The sequence below is a fragment of the Pipra filicauda genome, unplaced genomic scaffold, assembly GCF_003945595.2.
Source record: "Pipra filicauda isolate LSUMZ 115617 unplaced genomic scaffold, ASM394559v2 scaffold71_size5581439_pilon, whole genome shotgun sequence".
NCBI lineage: Eukaryota > Metazoa > Chordata > Aves > Passeriformes > Pipridae > Pipra > Pipra filicauda.
In genome coordinates this window covers 2,142,932-2,166,852 of record NW_024104887.1, presented here as the reverse complement: position 1 = coordinate 2,166,852, position 23,921 = coordinate 2,142,932, and the positions used below count along the sequence as shown (strand labels likewise).

The 23,921-nt window shown below is 46.4% G+C and overlaps 1 protein-coding gene across 3 annotated transcripts in view; it reads left to right on the top strand.

Annotated features, from left to right (window-relative positions):
- Nucleotides 1-630: 630 nt before the first annotated feature.
- Nucleotides 631-23,921, top strand: part of SPNS2 (sphingolipid transporter 2) — a 131,010-nt gene continuing 107,719 nt past the window's right edge. Inside the window, exon 1 of one of the 3 annotated variants that reach the window (XR_005566471.1) lies at nucleotides 631-1,068. Coding sequence is in view for 1 of the 3 variants with exons in the window: in XM_027734351.2 (XP_027590152.1) it covers nucleotides 774-1,068 (295 nt within the window). In the remaining 2 variants the exon portion in view is untranslated. The remainder of the gene's footprint in view (nucleotides 1,069-23,921) is intronic. The other 2 variants (XR_005566470.1, XM_027734351.2) reach the window with 2 other exon arrangements.

The window sequence follows — 23,921 nt, the reverse complement described above, 5'->3', positions numbered from 1 at the left end:
GACCTCGTCACGGCCGGGCTGAGGCTGCTGAAGAACTGCCTTCATGGCTGGTCTGAGGTGAGCTGAGGGGGAATCCCCTCAGGGCCGGGCTGAGGTGCCGAGGAACCGCCCCTTCATGGCTATTCTGAGCCGGGCTGAGGGGCCGTCCAGAGGCGGGGTAACGGACCCCCTCAGGGCAGCTGGGGCAGGCTGAGGGGGGCTGAGAGGGGACCCCTCAGGGCCGGACTGGGGCCGCCTTCAGGCGGGTTGCGGGGACCTCCTCATGCCTGGACTGAGGCGGGCTGAGGGACCCCCTCAGGGGCCGGTCTGTGAGGGGCTCAGGGGCGGCTGAAGAGCCGCCCTGAGGGGAGGCCCTTAAGGGCCGGTCTGTGGACGGCGGCGGCGGGCTGAAGGGACACTCTCGGGGCCCGCCTGAACACGGCTGACAAGCCGTCCTGCAGCAGGCTGAGGGGCCGCGCTGAGGCGGACTGAGGAGACCCCCCAGGGGCTGGTCTGTGCCCGGCCGAGGAGCCGCCCCGCGGTGCCGCCCGGGGCGGGTCTGACGGACCCCTCGGGGCCGGGGGGGCGGGGCGCGCGCGGTGGGCGGAGTCTGCGCGAGGCCCCGCCCCCAGCCCCAGCCCCGCCCGCCTGTCAGAGGCGGCCGGTCCCGGGCAGGCTCGGGGCGGCCGCGGGGATGCGGCGCTGAGCGCTCCGGCTGCCCGTCGGTCTGTCCGTCCTTCCGTCCGCCACTCAGTCAGTCACCCCGCACGCCGAGATCCCCCTTCCCGCAGCCCATGATGTGCCTGGAAAGCGACGGCTCGTCCGGCAGCAGCCCGGGCTGCGGCGGGCGGCTGCGAGCCGGCGACGAGGAGGAGGAGGAGGACGGCGAGCGGGGCTGCTGCGGCCGGGGCGCCGAGGGCGAGGTGCAGACCCTGTCGGGCAGGATGAACCCGCCGGCGGGCGGCAAGCACCCCGACCGCCCCGCCGCCCTCCGCAAGGCGCCGAGCCTCGGCCGGGCCCGGGTGGCGGCCGCCGGCATCCTCAGCGTGGGCAACGTGCTCAACTACCTGGACCGGTACACGGTGGCAGGTGAGCGCAGCCCCCGCCCTGCCCGTCCCCGGGGGCGGCCGCCGCCGTGCCCGGCGCTGTCCCGGCGCGGGGGGCGGCGGGGATGGAGCGGGGCCGGCGGGAGGGATGCGGTGCCCATTGTGCGGCCCCTCCGGTATTGTTCTCTAGTTTGTGCGAATTTTATCGAAAATAAGAGGAGAGCCCTTTGTTCGTGCGGGCTGGATGGCGGAGCCGGCGGGGTCCGGGAGGGAGCGGCGGCGGGCAGAGGGTGCTCGGGGACGTTCGGGGGGCGGTGGCAGCCGCGTTATCGATCCCGGCACAGGGTGACAGGTGCGGCCGCGGGGGCACGGGCTGTGCGAAACGGGGATGCGAGCGTGTGTTCGGGGGTGGAAATCGCAGCGAGGCAGATCGCCCTTCGCTTTGTTTCTGCGGAGCGCCTGCAACACCCGGCTGTCCTTCAGCCCTGTGCCAAGGAGGGTCCCTTCCCTGCAGAACTCCCGGGCAGGTGACAGCAGAGCTGGCAGGAGCGGGCGCAGGAGGAGCCGCCAGGCAGCTGCAGTGCACTTTGCAAAGCTCGGTTTTCTGGAGGTAAACACTTTAATGTGATGCGCTGAGGGATGCGTGACCAGCAGCGCTGCGCGAAGCGCTGTGTGCCTCGGTGGGTACTACTACTATGAGGCTCAGCTCCGAAATAAATGTGCATTGGGATGTTAACTGTGCCGTCCCTAGAGAGGACTCCTCCTTCGTTCCTTCCCAGCAGGGAAGGAGATCATCACTAAACTTTTCCTGATTAGAAACGAAGTAGGCTTGTTGGTAATCAACTGTCTCATGTCATTAGAATATAATGCATATTCTGTGTTTGGCAATACTGATAATTTTATCTTCAGAGCTTATAAAGGGGTTTGTGCATGTATAAATTTGGCTCTATGCATATATATGTTTTAATCACTAGGACTCGATGTGGTGTTAAGCAAATCAGATATTTGTTTATGCTGCATTAAAATAATGTATGTTTGTAGGGCAGTGATAGAGTGCAAGGGACATAAATCTAGTCACTGTTGTCAGAATAAGTTGGCCAGGCTGTATTTGTTTTGTCTGGAGTAGGGAGATGGGGAGGATTAGAAGGAAAATTTAGCTGGCACTGTTGTGGCTTTTTGTATTATTATTTGCAGACAGGGCTTGCTCCTTCAGGAAATGTAAAGGCCAGTATTGGGAGGTATTGAGTGCTCGGCTGGTCGTCAGTCTGCTCCAGGAGGAAGCTTGAAGATACAAGGTTAACCTGTTATTATTGAAGGAAATTGTAGTTTGCTCCCTTGCCCTCAAATAGGAACCTCTCTAGCAGAGAGTTTTACTACAAAGCACCATTTTCCTTCAATGCACGGAAAGTTTCCTTTTTGGGAAGCTATTTCCCCCTCCTGCATGCTTAAAAAAAAAAAAATCATAACTCATTATCTAGTTCATCTGTTTGCTGTAGTACTTTCAGCAAGACCTTTGTCATCTGATTTTTCCGCCTGCAAGAAATGAAAGCAGCATCTTTTCTGGGAAGGCTGGAAAGTGCCTGACCAAGCAGAAGATAAAAATGCCTGCCTACTGCAGTGTGGCATTGCCAGTCCCAGTGCTGTGATTGCCAGTGTTTGCAGGATAAACTCTGCTTTTGCAGTGCTCAATAACTGCCCCGTGGAACTTATCTGTTAGCATTCAGCCTGATATCAAAGGTTTGAGATCTCAGACATCAGACTTGCCCCTGGGGACAGAATCAAACTTTGCATGGCCTTTTTGTCTTCTGTCAATTGGTATTTACTTTTCAAACTGGTGTTTTATAAAGTGCTAATCCAAAACATGGAATAATTTAAATCCAGTCTAATAGGAGAGCTGTGGTAATAAAAATTATATGTTTTGAGCTCAAAACTGACTTGATTATAAAGTCTTCTCTGAAAGCAATCTTTGCTTTTGTATTTTGAGTCTTAGTGCATACCATATGCTTATGTGATGTGCACTTGCAGATGAATCAAGCTGGCACTTTGAATATTCAGCTCATGTCTCAAGACAGGTAATAATTAGTGAATACAACTCTCCAGACCTTCAAAGTACATTTCAAATATGAATTGTTGCAGCAACGTAATAAGGGATTTTAACACCAGCCACATTATGGCAGGGGAAGTAGCATCAGAAGTTATGATTTACCTGAGGCCAGTGAACTGTTGTGAGAACTGGAGTTAATTTCTGGTTCCAGCTCCATTTGAAACAAGTGTTAGAAGAGCATCAGTACCAATGGAAATGGGTTCCTGAGGATTTGTATCTCAAGGGTGATCCCTCCTGTGGGTTCTCTGACGTCAAATAGGAGTTGACCTTTGTCATTAACCTTTCCCTTCTTGTCTTAGGAGAGTCTCGCCTCTACCCAACCATTTTTTTTTTAAATGGAAGTGTTGGGAGCTTTGGGACTTCTTCCTGCTGTCAAATTTAGTCAAAAGCAGGTCAGTGGCCTCAAAAGCAATTAGTAGGCAGCTGACAGACAGATAAAAGCAAACAGAGAATCCAGTTGTATGGGCACAGTACTACAAGTACAATTTCTATTTTACCTGAGAACTTGATTGCAGTCATTTTGGCCTTCTAAAAATAAATGCAAGTATAAGAAAAAGTATATATTTAGTGTGTATGTATATATATAACAAGTGTATGCAAGTATATATTTAGTATATGTTTAGTCACTAGGAAAAAAGATCATATACAGAGTTATTTGGTCCAAATGTAGTTCCCTGGATATCTTCCACTATTTTTTAACATATCCACACAGAAGCTGGATAATACATATCCAGTCAGTGCAAGAGCATCTTATGTAAGAGAAAGAACTAGGCTGACCCCTGCTATAGCACATCTTGCTTTATTTAAAAGTAAAAGCTTTTGCCTTGCTACAAAGTTATCAGCAAATGTGGTATTTTGTGGTGTTTGTGCTCTGGACACAAGGACATTGTGTATAGTGAGTTGTTCTTGGGTAACTTTTTTCAGGTGCAAGACACAAGAAAGTGGCTGCCAGTTTTCCTGGTTTTGGTTTAATGACTTCCCAGTTTGGACTAAATGAGTTTAGGATGGGATGTGACTTCTGGTATCAGGGACAGAACTTGAGGGCAGTTTCTGAGACAGAGGACTTATCAGCTTCACACCTGACACTAAGTTGCAGCTTTTTTGGGAATGCGTGGTGAAACTGGGCCTCCACCAAGGACTGGCCTGTTTCTTGTGGTTTAAGTTTATTCCAGTACTTGAAAAATAAAAAACCTACACTGTAGTAGTGGATATTTCAATAATGTCCTTATTTTTATACAAAGCTGGGAATTTCCACTGTGTGTGGAGTATGTTAAAATATAATGATATCTGAGAGAAGCTGTCCCAGACAAAAAGTGGGAGTGCCTCCACTGTGGCTCTTGGAAAGGAAAGACTGAAAGCTGTGCTGAGCATTACCAACTTGAAGGGAAATGATCCTCTGCAATTTTCTTAGTAGGTCCCTGATCATCCTGAAAACAGTTGCCTGTGGAAAAAGTGTTCTTTTGAGAGCTGTGATGTTTTGCTGCTGTTAGGAAAGCCAAGAGGGAGGACAAGGGAGAACAAGCAGCAGTGAAACCACTGTAGGTTTACCTGTGAAACTGCAGCATTTCAGCCACCTGGCGATGCTGGGACGCATCTTCTTCCTTAATGAAGTTTTGGGAAAAGTCACCTTCCTTTCAGAAGCTTGGAATGCGGTTTCACAATTATTCCATGGGTGACCTTTTACTGTTGACGATGAAAATAGTGTTGCTTCATTAGGGTGTCACCTCCACCTTCTAATTCAGACGCTACTTCCTGGCATTTCTGTAGTGCCTTTAATTTAAAGGTAACGATTTAATTAAGCTGGAGAACTCCCCAGCAAAGTAAATGAGTCTTACTCTCCCACTACAGAAGGGGAAACCGAGTTTGTAGAGCCATTTGCCTGTGGTGATGGAGTTAGTGGCAGAGCCTTGGCTGGTATCAGCTCATCCTTGAGGTTCCCCAGTCCTGTCACACAGTAAGTCACAGGCTCTGGTCTGCTGGGTTTGTCCTTTAAGTGTCTGCAACTTGCTAATAGCCATATTTGTGTTAATTAGCCTCTCATTACAACACATAGTTGCAAATCCAATGCCATTCTTTGAAGATACATGCATGCAAATGATCGTTGAAAGTCGACAGTCGAGTTTCAAACTATGCTGTAGGAGCCCCAGCTGAAGGGTTAGGAAAGGTTCAGCACTAACTCTCAAGTGCCAAGACATTCAAGAGGTTATGAGCCAAAACTGCTTCTTTTTACTTGTGAACTCATGTTTGTGATAGTAACATATCACCTGAGAGTGTGCTTCCTACTGAACGAGCTTCGTGCAGCCTGAGATCCCACATGGAATGGGATAAAGAGAGCCTTGTAACAAGACTCAGTGCTTACAGCTTCAGGGAGGAAACCATGAAGTGGCAGTGCAAGCTCTTCATTCTTCTGTCTCTTGCTGAGCTAATCTCAGCCCAGGACTGAGCTGTGGAAGGACTTCAGTGCTGGAAAATATCAGAAAATAATATTGACAGAATGCACTTGAGCAGCAGTGCCAGCAGCTCACACATGGGAAAGCTTGTGAAAGGGTGACAGTGTTTCACTTGGACAACAGGTACCTGTGACTGGCTCAAAATTCAACAAGTCCTGCACTGGGAGCAGAATTTAGGACTGAACCTCCTGCACTTCAAAAGCAGGTGACAAAAAGTGCTCAGCAGCACAATGAGGGGACTGTGTAGCAGCATCTAATTCCCTACTGCTGTGTTTTCCCTCTGTGATGGGCTTTATTGCAGAGTCTGCTCCTTCTTAAGTGAGTTGGCAGAATTTGTTCCAGAGTACTTTACATTTCAAGTGAAGTCTTATTATGTTTAATCACGGTATTTTTTCTTCCTTGTGCTGTAGCTTTGCCAGATTGTGACTATCTTTGTTATTACGGGCAGATTTTCCTGTTTGACTCCGAGATCCTCTTTCATGCATGTTGATTAATTTTATCCCCAAAGCATCCAAGCCATCACAACCAGTGAATGTGGCCCTTATTACATGGAGTTAAGATCCTCATAAATATTGAGTGTGTTCTTAAGAATAATGTGATGATCTTATTAGTCCCTTGATCTCCCTGACTGTCAATATCAGAAGCTTTGTGGTCAAAAGTGTGGGAATTCTGTAATCATTCCTTCAGGACTTTTCAAATACCATACCAAGCTGTCCTAGGGTTAAATTCCATCAGCCAACTTGTACAATTAATAGGAACAACTGAAAATATTTAGTCTTTATTTCATCAGAAGCAAATGAGGTGCTGGTTACGGAGCATGGTGGGTTACAAAGTTTAGCAGATGTTGCTAAAAACTGGCGAATTTTCCCCTAATATGGCATCCCATAGGTCTTCCCTGCGCTTTCAGGTGCTGAGGAACTTGTGATTGAAAGGTGTTACAACGTTGTCTGAATGAAACAAGGTTTGTAAAGGTCTTGACGTTCCTTATAACTGTTGCTAAAAGCTCCTGGTACCTACTAAGGAGATTCAATGGGAATTTTATTTTACAGATAGAGAGTAGGGAATTTGGTGATCTGAACTCTTGCTGAGCTGTTGCTTGTTTGCATCATCATTGCTTGGTGTGTTTTATAGACCAGGACATGATTGTGCAGCTTCTACTGGAGCAGGTGGTGCACCCAAGGTACTTCTGATCCACAGCTCTCAGAGATATTGGAGAGCTGTAGGCCATGGATGGGAGAGTCTGAAGGAGACAGGAGGCAGCACTGGTTAGTGAGGGGCTCTAGGAGATGAGCAGATATGACTTATTTTGTGGGCAGCACAGCCAAAGGGTGAGGAGGGATTCGAGGGAAGGGCAGCTTTCAGCAAGTGTTTGCATCTCCCAAGCACCATGAGCATCATAAAAACAAAGGATGGAGTTGTCTGCTGGGAATGGATAATGGAGGATGATGCCCTTCTGGCAGAGAGTTTGTGGAAATTGGAATTATGGATGTGGGGTGATGAGTGTTCTGGAAAAAAATCATGTGTGCTTGAAATGAGTTCTACAGAGGACCTGTGAAGTGCCTGAGGGGACATGGAAGTTAATAGGACCTGAGCAAAATGGGCTTGGGCTCAGAGCCCAGAGAGGTGTAAGTGAGGTGAACAACACCTCATGGTTTCCAGAGGAGTTTGGCATGGCCATCTCTTGAAAATCGCATTTTTTGGGGAATCAGTCTGAAGGTCAAGAGGCAAATCTGAGACAGGTACAGGCAAAATAAATGAAAAAAACCCTTAGACAACCCAAACCAAACAACAAACCCCCAAACCAAACCATTGCTTGTGAGTCCTTAACTATCAGATCCCCACTTTGAGCTTGGGGCTGTAAATCAGCTCCCCCTGTTCCTGGACTGGACGAGAACTCGCCCTGGAGTTGGTGAGCACAGCAGGCACCTCGTGCACCTTTCTCCTCCACACATCTGTTTGCATTGTTATTTTGTGGGTGTTTCTGGCTGATGTAACCCAGCTATTTCTGTAGGGTTGCAGGGAAAGGAAGTGAAAGGGAGGGAGCACTAATTTCCACGCTCCTGGTTTTACAACAGTACGTAAATAATCAGGAGAGTGAGAATGTATGGGATCCTGGGAGACTGAAGGGAGGTACAATCCAGCACTTCTGTGGCCAGTCAGGAGGTGGCTGAAGGTCACTTTTGGAGGTCACTTTTGCTGTGTTTCATGGAAGCCTCCACACAAGGCATGGCTGGGAATCCCCACCTTATCTCCTGCTGTGTAAAAGGACAGAGTAAGGAATTGGGTCCTTCTGTCAGGCTGATCCTTCTGGACAGCAGTGGAGCATGTCATGAGAGCAGGGTAGGAGCTCCCACTATTCCGTACTTCTGGTTTTTTAAGGGAATAAATATCAGTCAACCTTCTCCAGAACTGTTGATCTCCTACCACAACTGAGATCAGAGAGCAATTTTAACTGAAGAGAAGAGAGAGGAAATACAGAAGAAAAACTCAGCTTTATGCCTTGCCAGACCTAAATTTAGGCTTCAGAAATATGAACATACCAGGGTTATGTTGTTGGTGAACGATATTGTCTCCTACAGAGTTTTTCTGTTTGTTTCTTTGTTTATGGGTTGTTGTTTTTTTAATACCTTTCTTATGCTTCTGCTGGTGACCAGAACAGAAGAGCAGAGGGAAAAGCCCAGGGTTTATCCATGGAATAGCTGCAGTAGCAGCTTGGGGCTTGGCTGGCAGAGTGAGAGAACCCTGTGCTGGAATGAAAATCCTTTCAGCCTTGGCATGTGATGATTTTTTTTTTATTATTATTATTTTAAGGCTGTGCTGAACCAAAACTGCAGTAATCCATCTTGCTCCTTGTTCAGGCTTCTGCCAATAATTATGTAAATAACAGATCACAGTTAATTATTTGTTTCATAGCTTCCCATTTTCTGTATTTGTGTTAGAAACATGTCATTATTGTGTTAGGATGCCAGGCCTGGGTTCTTGGCCACATGGCAAACACCCAGAGTGGGTGAACTGACAGTGGCAAAGGGTCTCAGGTTGCTGTGAAACCTGCAGGGCCCGACTTGAACCTGCCTGAAGGCTGGCTCTGATTCCCTGCCTGTGCTGGGATTTGCTGATCTGAGCTCTCTGCATGTTCTCCTTCCAGAGGAGGGACCCTTTGGGAGGGTTTGCCAGCACAGCAGTTCGGAGCTGGAAGGGGGGTCTTGCCCTGTTGTTGATTTGCAATTTTCTCTTCTTTCTGCCTGTCACCTTTTGCATTTCACAGTGCCCGTGTGGTGGTGATGACCTTGGGTGTTCTGCATTTATCCTGGCTCAGGTAGTTGCTTTAGTCCAGCTTTGCCACCAGGAGGGTGGTTTGGGAAGTCCACAAATCACTGTGTGCTCCTGCTGTGTTCCTCTGCAGCGAGCCTTTTCATCTGTAAACGTGAGACTGAAAGGATTTCTTCCCTAATAATTTTCCTTAAGACATTGGATTTTCATGCTTACATTGCCAGTTGGTTTTCTCCAACACACTTGTGCTTGTGAACTCTCTCCCAGCCAGAGGCACTATGGATTGGCACGGGATAAATACTCTGATGTGACACCAGCTGCCCACTGCTGTCCAGGCTTTGGTCCTGGAGCAGGTTGGTGTGTGAAATGTTGGTTGTGAGACACTGAATCAGGGCTGCTGAAGTGCCTCGGGCCAGGCACTAATTTTGTGCAGTTTCAGGCCTGCTGTCGGTGCTAAATAATAATTAATATGGAATTGCAGCACTATTAATAAATTCCAACTGTGCAAACTATGCAATAAGGAGAAATTACTTCTATTGCACCAGCGTGGCTCATAAAGAGGGGTCATTGCCCGTGTTGGTGTGCTGAGCTATTAGAACTCAGGTGCTGCTGCAGTTAGACCAGTGTGGAAGCATTTCTAAGAGTCTTGTTATTTCCGTCTGGCAGCCTGAAATGCTGACTAACTTTCAGGATAACAATCTTTTGTATATTCAGGAAACAAAATACCCAAGGGCCACTGGTGACTGACAGCTCCAGTGCTCTGATTCAAACTGACAGTTCCTGATCAGCTCCGTCTTGGATGTGTTAGTTCCTCCTCTCGTGGGGAGGAGAAGAGGGAGGACAAAAAATGATTTAATGTGGTAGTATTAGGATATGAGGCTTTTTTTCTTTTTTTTTCCCTTTGCAGTTTTTCAGGAATCTGTAAGTCAAAAGTACCCGAACAAGGTACCTGAGTATTAGTGCTTGGAAGGGCAAACATTGATCTCTCCCTGATGACTTTCCTATAACAAAATGCAGCAAATACAGAAATATTTTCATATATATATATTCCTATAACAAAATAGAGAAAATATCTGCCCTTCTCCCCAACAGCATTTCTTGGCTGTTGAGGGAATAACCAACTTTATTTCATTTACCTCTGTGTTTATTTAATCTACTTTTTGTACACAAGCAGTGAGCAGCACTTCCCCAGCACGTGCTGCTGGGGGCTTGTGGGCTCTGTGGTGTGCTTTGAACTGTACTGAAGTGCTGCAAAAGCAATAAAATTGAGTTTTTCCTTCTCTTGCCCATTTCATTGTAGCAGGGTCTTGGTAGAACTGCTAAAGTTTAGTGTCACTCGCTGTTCCCTTCATAAAACTGGTATTTTTAGGGAGTGGAAATTTGCACCTCTTACGTGTTGGCAAATTCCAACTTGGCATCAATGGGTGTTGCTCACAGTTATTTTGTAAGGTGGGATGTGTGACCAGCTCTGGAAGGTAGTGCACTGTTTATATGTGGTTTAACATATCGGGTAGACCTTTCAGGACTTAAGTAAGTTTTGGGTCATACTCTCAAGCCCCTGGGCTTGGGGGCACTGGAGAGGGGGGGCTCTTAGAAGCTAAAACACCTTTTCAAGTGCAGTTAGAATTACCTGTGTCCTTAAAGGTGTGCTGAGATGCACGTGGTATTAAAGAACATTTTTATTAGCAATTTAAAAGTGCAGTGGGAATACCTCAAGTTATTGCAAAGCTACCAAAATTTTCAAGATTTTGGACTGTGGATCAAGAGAGTTGCAACAGTAATTGAAGAAGAGAGAAGTAAATCACTTTTCCTCTGCATTTCATTGTGCTTTTAAAACTTCTGTTTGGAAGTGGCTCAAAATTATTAATGCTCCTGTAGTCCCATTATGTTCAAAAATATGTGATGGTTTAAATGTCAAACTGCACCTCACTGCAAGCTTACATTTGCCTCACAAGTGTGCATTTAAATCACTTGCATTGCTGAAAGCCACTTAACAAGAATAAATTAGCAGTGGAGCTGATGTTTGAATAAAAACAGGAGTTATGTGAGTGGCTGGAGAGAGCTTTCTGTCTGTAAGCACACGCAGCACAATCTGAATCAGGATTTAACATTCTTGATTTAAATATTTAGTCAAGCTCTATTTATACCATTTTCTGTGTGAATGGGAGATATGTTCACCCCCATTTAGGGCTTACTGGGCTTTGTAACCTGATGAAGTTTGGTTTTATTCGCTCAGACTTGAGCAAATGAAGCACAGGCAGGTTCAGTCCTGAGTGGGAGAGGTTTCCTGGGCCGTTCCCCCCCGCAGCAGGAGGTTTGTGTGCTCAGCAGTGGGACAGCTCGGGTTGTCCAGGCAGTCAGAGATGTTCAGCCCCTGGTCTGGGTGCAGAGACTGCCAGAAAACAACAGGCAGGCTCAGTCATGGGGTGGCCATCACTAGTTAGGAGATTTAAATGACTGGTCTGACAATTAAGCTGTTTGTAAATTCAATTAATCGCACTTTCAGCTGGCAAAACTGCCGTTTTTCAGTGCTTCAGTTTTCTTGGTAGCTTAAAACAAATAAAACTTTTGCTTTAGTGAAAGAAGCCGTTGAGAAGAAAATTTTTTAACAGCACAGTTTTCCCACTGTTTTCAGGGCTTTCTTTATTCTGCAGGAGCAAGGTTTTTTTATTTTTTTATTTTTTTTAATCAATGCCTTTGACATAATATAGAAGATCCCTGTTTGCAGCTTCCATTCAAACATGTGGACTCCAGTTGCCTCTGCTGGTGTTGAGTCATAAAGGCAGGAGACCTAAAATACAGATCTTACAGTCGTGCAGGAAGTTTCTATTTTAAAAAATAGGTTCATAAGTGTGGTGTTTCTGAAATATATCGGCTCCTTTGTAATTACACACTTCGGATATTAATGCATATAATTTTGAAAGTATAATTTAGACTCCGGTAGGTAGTGTCATGACAATTTTAAGGTAGATTTAAAAATATATTATATCTAAATATCTCAAGAGAAATTTTTCTTCTTTAGTGGTATTCTTGGGCTTAGTCTGGAGGACCTGATCTAGACTCTGGGTGGTTCTTTTTTTTCTGGTTTGGGTTTTTTTTTTTTGCAGAATGCAATAGAGACTGAATTGTTCTGTCTTTTAAAGGAACAGTCCCTGGGTGCTTCTATGAGATTTTAAGGGCTAGAGGGAAGCAAGAGCACACTTTGGATAATTTTAGGTTATGAGTTCTGGTTGGAAAAGTCTCTTGGCAGTTGTTAAAAAGCCAGACAGTAAAAGACTTGGCTGGTGGGGAGCTGGAAGAGTGTGGCACCTACAAGTGCTGTGGGCCGAGTGTCAGAGTGTGTGTGTGTGGTGTTCACACCAACTCCAGACCCTCCTGCTCCAGGATCCATGGCTTTTAACAGATTGGTTTTCCCTTTAAATCCAGCGTGGTGTCCTTCCAGCCCGAGCTGCTCTGTGGTGTGTGGTTTGCCGAGGGGAAAGCGAGTCACTGTCTGTCTCCGGGAGGCCCGGGCCGTGTCACAGTGCCCCCGTCATCTCGCTGGGGACCCCGCCCAGGGCCCTGTTCCTCCCACACGGGTGCCTGGGGGGTCCTGGCTCCTTCCCTGCCCTCCCTCCCCTCCCTCCCCCGGGCTCTCACTCGCGTGTGATCAAACCAAGCAGTGGCACAGCCCCGGTGCAGAAGAGCTGCTCTGTTTGGAGCCGTCCCTCTCCCATGTGCACACGGGTTCCGTGCTGTGCACCTGCCCTTGCTGGCTGCTGCTCTGACCTCGTGTGCCAGCAGCCTGTGCTGATAAGCCTTCCCTGTTCCTTCTATCCCAATTAGTAGCTTTAAGGACACTTAATTCCTTGCCAGTCTTCTAAAGCTTGTCTTTGTCCACGAACACTCTGCGTTATATTTGTACGGGGGCCAGGGGCAGAGAGCTTTCAGAGCACAGAGTGAGGGCTGGAACAGGCAGTGTTAGGAGGTGTCTGTTAAATACATAAAGGCAGCAGCCCAAAACACCAGCAATTGCTGGGCAGTGATAGCTGTGAGGCTGCTGTGTCATTGGAGCTGTAGCAGCCACTTGTGCAACGCTGCAGATTTCTCTTGGAAGGTCGGTCAAGCCTTCCTTGCCCTTTCTGTTCAGCTCCTTGGGCATTGTGCCTTCTCTGGGGTACAGGGCTGCTGCCCTTTTCCTCTGTGCCAGCCCCTCCTGCCCGAGCAGCTGCACCCTGGGCAGGGTCGAGGGGCAGCCCCTGGGCTGTGGGACTTGCCAGGGCTGCCTGAGCCCTTCCTCTGTGCTCCTCACAGTCTGCTGAGTCCCTTGGAGTCACACCAGCTCTGAAACCACTGCCTGCATCACTGCCTACAGGGTGTCTCCTTATCTCACAAAGCCATCTCATTTCAACATTTTACACTTCAAAGTATTGACTTGTCTCAATCCAGAGTTGTTTGGTTCCACACAGACTTGTATCCACTCTCTTTCCAGCACTGAAGATTCCTGAGACAGCATTGGGCAGGGGAGCTTTATGAAAGCCCAGCTTAGAGAAGCAGCAAACTGTGGAGTTTGGTTTCCTTTGGGGTTCGTTGCTGCAGCCCCCTCACTGTGATGGATAATTTTCCCATGATGGATCATTTTCATGCAATGGACAATTTTCACATGATGGATAATTTGGGCAGTGGATGATGCCCCTCTCTCTGGTGGGTGTTAGAGGTAACAGTACCCATGGAAGGGAGGATCTCTGCTGGAGTTGGAGAACATTGATGGAACTGAGCAGGGTGCAGCCTCCCTCATTGCTTCTGCTCTTGCATTGTTAAAAACGTGATAATCATTTTAGCTGCTCAATCTCTCCCATTGATAATTGCTAAATGCAGTTACTTATGTACAAGCAAGCTCAAACAATGGGAAATATATGAAATATGAAGCCTTTCTTTGTGCTGGGGTGGGAACATACATCTTGCTGTGGTGAGGAATGTTCACCTCTTGTTTCCGAACATTGTGTTCAGCAGATGAGCTGTTTCCTCCTTCTCCTTCAGGTTTTGGTCTCTCCATTGGAGGCAGGGGCTGAGAGGCCGTGCCTGGATGGGCTGTTAGAGTAATTATCCCAATGAACAGGCATGGCTTTAAAGATGCTGTGGTGTGATTTTATTGTTATTGAGTGGAGCAGGGTGGAAATTGGCTTGGTTCTTGTTTTGTTTTTCCATAGCTCAGTCTATTGACATGTAGATAAGGGAGAGTCACATTGAGAAAGAGCTGCCTTTTGACTCCAGCAGTGTCCCCAACTGGGGAGAAGGCTGAAGAATGCAAGGGAACCTAAAAAAAAATAATCCCATAAATGACAGCCTCCTGCCAAGCAGCATGTTGGCAAAAATGATGGAGTTTGACCTCTGCTGGGTGACTCTGTCACTGTTGAATAGTGAGAGAAACCCCCTGCACAGGCAGGGGCACGATTTTACACATCCTAAGGTACAAGAGTAAGTTATGGGGAAACATCATTCTTAAACAGTTACTCTCAGCCCAATTTCATGGAAACTTTACCAACAAAACAAATACAAAGTCTCTTTTTAAAAAAAAGCCCTTAAAATAGAGACGAGGTTAAAAGGAGACCGTGTCTAATTTTGTTAGAGTTGTGGCCCTAATTTGTCGCTTCTGGTGACTTGAATTCCTCACAAATTGCTGGTTTGTCTGCAGCTCTGTAATTCCCACATGCTGTAATTTTGCCCTTGGAAATGTTGGCCAGGGGCAGCTCTCCCTTTCTGAGCTGGAATTTGGAAGGCTTTAGGCTCTTCAGCGTGGTCTCCCTCGGTGCAGTGGAGGGGGGGGGTGGCCTGGCAGGGAGGACTGAGCAGCTGTGGGTTGTGCTGGGACAGAAACCCCCCAGGATTCCCCTGGGAAGGCCGTGGGGACGAGCAGGGCTCTGGGGTGCACGAGGTGTGAGTGAAGGCAGCACCTGGGTTGCATGTTGGCTCTAAAGGTTGTGTTCTTTGGCAGCAGTGTAACCATCCAGCAGAAGGATGGCCTGGAGAACCAGGCTGTCTTCTTCTAGGACACCTCAAAATGTGACTTTGAGAGTTGCTGCAGGAACAATTCTGAGGTGTTTGCTATGATAAAAAAAATCCAAGAATCTTCCAAATCATGTTTTCTGCTCTTCAGTTCTTATCATTTTCACTCTTGTGACCAGAGACAGGACTCAAGGTAATACTGTATGAAGCTGTCAGGGCAGGGTTAGGTTGGATATCAGGAAAAGCCCTTTTACCCAGAGGGTGGTTGGGCACTGAACAGGCTCCCCAGGGCAGTGGGCACAGCCCCAGGGCTGACTGAGTTCAAGAAGTGTTTGGACAACACTCTCAGGCACGTGGTGGGATTGTTGGGGTGTCTGTGCAGGGCCAGGAGTTGGACTGGATGATCCTTGTGGATCCCTTCCAACTCAGCATATTCTGTGAGTCTGTGATTCTCTCAGCTGCTGGAAGGGTCAGATATTGCTGAGAGCCTTTGGCTGGTTTGGAATCACTAACCACATGCTTTGAGGTTGAGCTCACACCCAGTCTCTTCATTTTAGGCTGTCTGTTTAACTGTTGTGTCACAAACTGAAAGAATATATCATTTATTATCAGGTCTGGGAACTTGAAAAGCTGAGATGAAAGGAGAGATGGATCTGAGTTGCACTTTTGGGTTTCATCTTGGTTTGGAGTCCTGAGAAATTTAACCTTATTCTTTGCTGTTTGCTTTTTCCATCAGTTTTATCCTCTGGGCATCCCCTGTTTTAATGATCATTACTACACTTGCTATGGATCTCTCAAGTAAGAGGACATGGGGAAATGAACTCCAGCTCAGCCAGACCCAATATACCAGTAAATGGAATTAACCAGTTATTCAGATCTTTAAGGGCTTATGATGTAACTAAACATGTGGATGGAAGTCACTCCTGAAGTACAAAGATAATTTAAGCTCCAGATATTTTTCACTTTTCTGCTCAGCTCTAAAATTTACCAGAGTGTTGATGCTTACTAAAGTAGTCACAGATGCTGCTTAAACAAATCTGAGAAGCCTGGGGAGGGCTTTTTGGGTACACACTAATTATGTATTATTTCCATTTACAGTTATTGCAATTAAGGACACAGTTTGTGCTGGTTATGAGCACACAAGTAACAGTGAGGACTGTCAGGAGGCTGGATCTCTCTGCACATGGATCACCTGTTCCATCCCTATGGGCACAGATTCCTTCACTGGCCTTTCCTTACCTGTAATCACTGCTGTTGGCAGCCCTCAGCTGATAAGGGTCACCATCATTATCTCTGCTCCTCAACAAACTAATGGGGTTCTATGTTGTTTAATATGGAGCAGAATCTGGGCCTGCAGTGTGCTCCTGTGCAGCCCCAGGCATGGCAAAAAGGCAAAAACCACACGCTGGAATTTTAGGGAAGACTGTGTAATTTAAGCAAAATGCTCTGCCTGATAGGCTGCAACTGTTTATTTTTCAAATGTGGGGTGGAAATGTTAGTAGTGGGTTCGTATAAAGACGTTTGATTGTGAAGGAGGAATGTTTATCTGGGGCTGAAAAGTTTCAGAAAGGAAAGGATACACATATCTTGATCAGAAAGGAAGATAGCTGGGCTGGAGTCTCTTCATGTCAGTGTGAATCCAGGGCAGTTGCAGAGTGTTTACACTGCACAGCTGAGACCCAGGTTTTACACTTGATTTCCCTACGGTAGAAAGGATAGATGGAAGAAGGAAGAGAGAGCTCAGGCTTGGTTTTGGGCACTGCCATGAAGTGTTGCTGTTTGTGTTATCACAGAGCAGGAGGGGATCCTATTGCAGAAGTCCCTGTGCTCTTCAGCTGCTGCACCCCCATCAGTGGTGCTGAGAGCAGGAGGGCAAGGAAAGAGGATTGGGAGGAGGCTCAGCCATGTCAGGCACACATGGGAACCACAGATGGCCCTTCTTCCAGAGCCACCACCCTGCAGACCTGCCCTGGGATAACTGGGCACAGCCTCTGCTTTCCCACCCTGCATAGCACATAAAAACTCCTCCCAAATAATCCCTGCTCACAGTGGAGCTGTGACTTAGTGGTTATTATTTTAATGTCATAGTGTTGGTGAGGATGCTGATGGGCCTCGTGCTTGGAAACCGGGAGCAGCAACCAGAAGGGGCCGATCCCAAAATGTCTTCTCAGAGAAACAAAGGGATTTTTTCATCTACCTGCTCCAGTGGTTTCCAGGCTGCTGGGAGAGCTCTGATGCTCCCCTTGCTCCCTGTTGTTTGGCAAGGCCTTCCTGTGTCAGAGCACCGTGCCCCTGCAAATGAATAGGCAGTTAATTTAGGAATGAGTTGACTTGAATGCCTGATTTCCTTTCACACCTCTTGTTTGCAGCTGATCTTAGTGTGTATGAAAACATGGAGCTTTCCCTGCATTATTCTGAGAGAGTGTGTGTGAAAGGGAGAAAGAAATACGAAGATGATCAAAAATATGATGATGGGGAGCTTTTAAATACCTGTACTGTGACAGAAATCGAGGATGTGATTCAGAACTTAACAGCTGATATGGACTCAAAGAGGAAATAAATGCAACTCAAAGAGCTGTAAGAGGCTCTGGAACCAGGTTTGGATTAGGACATGCTGCAGCTGGAATAACACGTTTGGTCATTTCTGGAGGCTCACGTGGATATTTGTAGGCAGTAGCATTGTTAAGTTTGTCTTCTAAGCCAAATAAGTAAATTGTTTTCTGAAGGGAGGAGAAAGTAAAGCAGAAGCACAGCTTCCCCTTTCCTTCCAGGTGCTCCCTTCCTGCTCCACTCCGGGCATGGCCACACAAGGAGTAGCTTTGGCAGGTGACTTGGGGAGCAGCAGTAAGTGGATCAGGGCAGGGCAGCTTTCTGGGAATAAGCAGCTGATAAGGGAGGTACTGGGACACTGCTCATTGCATAAGGAAGGTTAGGCAATCAAATTTTTGTGGGGGTAAAACCCCAGACAATGTCCTTAAGCCACTGGTAGTATTTTGGTAGCCAGGCAAAAGGCAGAGGATTTTATTTACTTGTAGTTTTATAGAGGGCTTGTTTCCCAGCAGGTACATGATAAAAAAAGAGCACTGAGTTGGTCAGGATAGAACCTGGAAAAGCCCTCTAAGATCCAGTTGTTCCCCAGCACTGCCAAGGCCACCACTAACCATGTTCCCAAGGGCCACATCTACATGTCTGTTAAACCCCTCCAGGGATGGTGACTCCAGCACTGCCCTGGGCACCTATTCCAAACCCTGACAACCCTTTCAGTGAGGATACTTTCCCTAATATCCACTCTAAACCTCCAGACACCTGTCAGAGGGACAGAAATGATGCATTGCTTTGTTGTGTTCTCCTTTCTCTGTTAACCTGTGGCCTTGCTGTCTTATGACTGAGCGAGGTGTTTGTATGGGGAACCATCATTGTTCTGTTTGCAAAGAAATAAATGATAGTGTGGTGGCAATGTCTGATGGCAACTCACAGCCTGCAGATAACAATTGCCACAACTGTGGCCACAATGATGAGTAGTTTGCCATGAGACTTAGAGATAAGTAGCTTTTGGATGTGATTGAGTTGCATTCTGGATTTGGAGCCTGGCTTTTTTCTGTTTTGGGGGCTTTTCTGCACAACCGTGTGGTTTTGTAGAGTTTAGTCTTAAGGCATTCAGTGGCAGCTGTTTTAAGGAGAATGCCAGATCTCCCAGGGGAAAACAAACCCCCAGGAGATGGCAGTTCTTAAATCCTACTTCTTGAAAAGTTGGGACTGATTCCGTAAGCATTTCCTCATGGAATGAGGCAGAGCTTGTGCTGCTGTCAGATGGAAACTAAAGCACAACAAATGTCTGCTGAAGGCTCTGAAAGGATTTACCTTCTGTGAAGCTTCTGCCTTCCTTCCTGAAGTGGGGGGGGATTTCTCAGAGAATCTCATAGGACTGTTTAGATTGGAAAAGACCTTTAAGACCATTGAGTCCAACCCTTAATCCATCACTAACCATGTCACCAAATGCCACGTCTAGAGGTGACTCCCTCTACCTTTATTAACCTCCTTCCTTCAGTCCTGCTTTCACTTGAGCTCATACTCTTTACCCTGAACTGGCCCAACCTCCTGCAAAAATAAGTACTTAAAAATTAGATAAGCATAAAGTTTATTCGAAAGTACATAGTGGGGGATGAAGAAATCCTTTGCATATGTTTAAGCAGTGCTTGCAGTGTGACTGCCATTAGGCTTAGACTATTTCGTGGCTGCTGCTGCTCCACCACGGCAGAAATCTCATTCCAGCTGCGTGTGTGAAGGGTGTAAATATCAGAACCAGCAATTTTCCTCAAGCATTTTCTTTGCATTTGAATGAAGCCCAGGAAAAAAAAGCATCTGATCTGACAAGCAAACCTGATGATAGCTCCGGGAAAACAGTTTTTTTGTTTTTTTTTTTTTGTTTTCCAAGCAATTTCTGCAGGTTTTCCTCCACTTCTCTATTGCACCATTTAGCTGAATGGAGATATATTCTGCCTCTAGCACCCAGCAGGAGCCTTCTGTCTATAGATGTTTTATGCAGTCTTTTCTTTTTGCATTATCCTAGGGTGCTGTGCCTGAGGTGAGTAATTTTTTTCCTCCTCTCTCCCCCAAAAGTGGCATTAATAACAACACAAAAGGAGGAAATGATACCAAAAAGAAGATAGGAGAGGGTGGAGTGTGTCTGCATTTGATAAATGTCTTTGTCATTTCCAACACCTACATCTTTTAACATCCAACATCTCCTGTTGTCCCCAGATGTCTGCAGTCCTCCTGTGGGCCCTTAAAGAAGAAAGGGAACAGCAGTTTGTGACCCCACAGGAGATGAATTAATGCATTTAAAATGCATTAATTGCAAGAGATTTCTCTCAGTCTCTGCCATTGCAGATATCAAGTTGTATTTTTTTACTCGTGGCAGACACTGATGTGGGCACAGCCAAGTAAAGAAAGAAATCTGAAGTTAGTTCCAGGGTGGACAAGGTTCAGTGTGTGTGTTTTAAAAATGGCCATTTAAAGACAAACTGCTGGTCCTGTCTCTGAACACACGAGGAAAATCTGCTCTGGTTTTGGTTTCAGGGTGCAAGGAGCAGTTCTGATTCCTCAGGGTCAGTCCCATCACAAACCGGGAGCAGGAGACAAAATGAGCAAGAGACAAAACAAAAATCAAATCCATCGCTTGGGAATTTGAGTTGACACGAAAGGCAAGTTTCTTCATTTTGGGAGGAGCAGTCCAGCTTTCTAGCAGCAGGAAAAAAAAAAAAGTTAAGCTGATTTAGGGAACAATTTTCCTGAATATATATATATATATATATATATATCCTGCAGTCCTGGTAAATGTAGGATTTTAGGATTTGATTCTACTTACATGTCAAAATCTCTCATGGTTAAAACAGTGCCTCGAGGAAAGGGATGGATGGCAACTGTTTTCCAGCCCAGCTTCTGCAGTGAATAAATGGGTGACCGTGGCCCTTCTGGCTCCTAGCAGAGAGGAGGCTGATATTTTCCATGTGTTTGCTGCATGTCTTGGATTTCATGCTACAAGTGCAGCACTGAGATAGGTGTTTAAAAGCAGCAGGTACGTGACAGGCATTTCTCCAACCACTTTCATTCTCTGTCCAACTTTTCAGGAACAACCAGCCATGTGACAGTTCCTCAAAACTGCACCAATTTCCATGGGGAATACCAGGTGCCCTCTGAGCTTGCCTGGGGTATTTAAGTGAGGTGTTAATCAGACTCATTTCCCAGGCAGCTCGGAGTTCCAGGGCTATTTGTGCATTAGCACAAATTATTTTCCCCTCGGTAAATTCCAGTTTTCTATACTTTTTTTTTTTTTTTTGATCCTTGTGAAATTTGAGTCTGTGGTTGGGGATTGCAGGAGTCTGAAGATGTATGAACAAGACTTTCAAGGTGATCTACTTGTGAGATTGTGCTCCTTGTTGTCATTGCTGTAATGAGCAGGTGTAGAGTGAGCAGGAGAAGCACAAAGAGCAGTTTTTAATTTTTTTCCCAGATTGGATGGCGGGTAAAGAAAGTCTCCTGGCTTGTTTCCCTTCCCAAACCACTTCCATTTGGTCCTTCCTCACTTCCACTTTCTCTTCCCTGCCAAGCCAGGCAGAGCAGTGAGTGCTCAGCTTTGCACTTGTGCACAAAGCGCTTCCAGCTTTGCCCGAGAGAGGAAGAAATTGGACAACATAAATGGAATTCTCTTTTGTTTGATTTCCTTCCTCATTGCTGCCGTCATGAACATGTGAAAATTACCTCTAGCAAAACACTTAAGCTGAGATATAATCTGCCAGGGGAATTTGGGCACACAGTACCTGCTTAAAATAACAATAAATTAGACAGTTGGATGCCCTATTCTCAGCGCAGCTTTGAAAGTCTCTGCCTTTAACTATAATTACAAATAAGATTTAAACAATGTCATTTATTTACACAAGCTGGCTGTGAGTCATGGATTGCATCTTCCTAAATTAATGAAAAGATTAATTTCCTCCTGTTTTCATTTCCATCCCCCCCCGAGCTCGCAGACCAAACCGCTCCTGGGGACCCCGGGTGGAAACCACCCCAGTGCGGAGGCTGGGCAGGAATGCTGCAGCTCCTTGGAGTGTGTTCCTGCTGGGAACACCTGGGTGCCTGTTCAGACCTGCTCCCAGCTATCTCCTGGTGGTTGGGTGGCACTCACCAGGGATGTTGGACTCACTTGAAAGCGCCCTCGCCAGCTTGGCTTTGGCCTCTTGGAAAACAAAGCTCTTTGTGCTGGGGCAGCTCCCCTGTCTATCTTGTCAGGTCCCTGTGGATTTACCTGCCATCCATATGTGCCCCAACACGTTCAGTGGGGAGCTGGATCCCTGTGGTGTGTTCTCCACTCCTCCCCAGAGCAAACCTCTCTCTTGGGTCAGTGCTGAGGGACCGGCACGAGCAGCAGGTGCCCTACAGCCCAACTTCCCAAACACCCAACCCCAAACACCTCCCACACCGTGAGAGTACTGGCATCAACACGATTCCAGCCGGTGCCACGAGCAGGACAAAGTCTCTGGGACATGGCACACTCACACAGGATCTGCAGTGTGTGTCCCCCCACAGCTGAGTGCTTGCCAGGGAGTTTGTTTTATCTGGGAATCACTTGGTCAGATGGCACCGATTTTTGGAGTTGTGACTTCAGTGCTTCCTGAATTTGCTGTAAATCAGTATCAGAATCATTTACTGTAAATTTACTGACCACACAGGCATTTTGCAACACTCCTGTGCGTTGCTTTCAATACCCAGACAACGCTGAGGTTTGTTTTCCCTTTTGCCTCAGACTGGCACCGCTTTTCTTTTATTTCATTCTCTCTATATTATGCAGCATGTTAATGGGCTTACAACTCAGATGCTTTATTTTCTGGTCAACATCTATATCAAGAATAAATGATCAAAGGGATTGACGTGTGTTCTGAAAGAAGAACCCGTGGTACCAGTGACTGAAGTGCAGGAGCAAAGAGTGGGGGTTACTGGCTGTCCAGAGTTAGGACTGAGTTGCCTTTTAATTTTGAAATGGATTTTTTTCTTTTTCTTCTCTGTTCAGTGAGAAAGGATGTTCACAGGACCCCAACAGGCTGTTTCTTCAAAGTGCCTTGTGTTCCATACAAGCATGTTCTTCCTGACCCCATCTCTTCAGCTGTTTAGGTATTTCTATGCAAAAGCTGGGTGTGGGTAGGAGGGAAAGATAAATTCTCTTTGCTTTAGTTCAGTGATAGTCCCTTATGTGCAACACCTGTGGCTGATCTTGATTATCTCTGAAGATTTAACAGCTTTCCATTTCACACTTAACATCCTGAGATAAGGATTGGGAGTTAGGGACTATCCCAAAAGCCACGTTTTATTGGCCAGTTATGGAACTTCAGGCTATGAAACATCATTGCAAGAAATTCTGTTAGGTCTGGTTTTCACCAAAGCTGTGGGGTGTTTTATCTTACAAAAAGACTGACAATGTTGATTAACAGGAGAGAGAGTTGTAAGAGACGTGGGATAGCACACACATTCCTGAGGTTATGGGTGCAGTGGGATAATGCTGCTGGATTGCTTCTGCTTGGAAAGGAGGAGCTGCTGTGGCTGGCTTTGGATCAGTGATTTCTGTTCTGAAACAGAAAGTCACTATGGCACAGAATGTGGCCACTATGACCAAAATACAAAAACTGCAGCAGTTCCAGTAACTGAAGACACGAATTGCAATGGAAGCAGTTTCTTTTAAACAGAGGATGTTTTGTAAGCCTTTAGGTTGTTCTTTATCCTCCTCCCCCCTGACTGTTTTAATCCATTGGCAATTTTGGCCACACTTGAAGAAGGAAGACTTCTCAAAGGTACTACACTGCTGGAGGTTTCACCGACGTTTGGAGCCAGGGAAACGAGGGAGTCCCTGTAACACGAGCTTCATGTTCATGAGATGGGAAAGAAACCACGAAGGCAAAAGGTTCTGAACATCTGCCACCTCTGAAAAAGCTTCGGGAATGCTGTCTGGAGACATAAAGCCATAGGAAAACAGGGATCATTAGCTCCACTTTTAGGAAATAACCTTTTGCTATAAACTTGCTGTGAACTGGCTGGTGGGACCTTGCCAAGGCTTTCCTTGAAGCAGATGTGGTTTCTCTGTTGTTGCCTCCTGATCTGGTGATTGCTGTCCTGACTCCGAGGTGCACCTGTCATTAAGGAATTAATGCACATTTCATGAGCAGAAGCTGAACAAATTAGAGCCTTTTGCTGTTTATAGTTGAGGGGTGAAACTCCTCCTTTAGCTGTATTGCAGTGTCTCCTGAAACAAGTGGAGGCTATGTCCTTTATTTCTTCTACTGCATTGTTAATTATCACAAATTAAGGTGTAGGTGACTTGCTGGCAGCAATTTTTAAAGATCTGACTCTCGAGAAATGAAGGATTCAATACCACCCTATTTTTTTAAAACCTGAAGACTTTCTGTGCAAGGTGAAAGTGAGGGGGTTTGTGTGTCCTGGAAAGAATGTGCAGTTACTAATTTTTTTTCCCAGGTTCCTGTGCTCATCTATTTTTTAAGAAGTTCATTACTGAATGCCCTGGGGGAGATTTCATGGAAT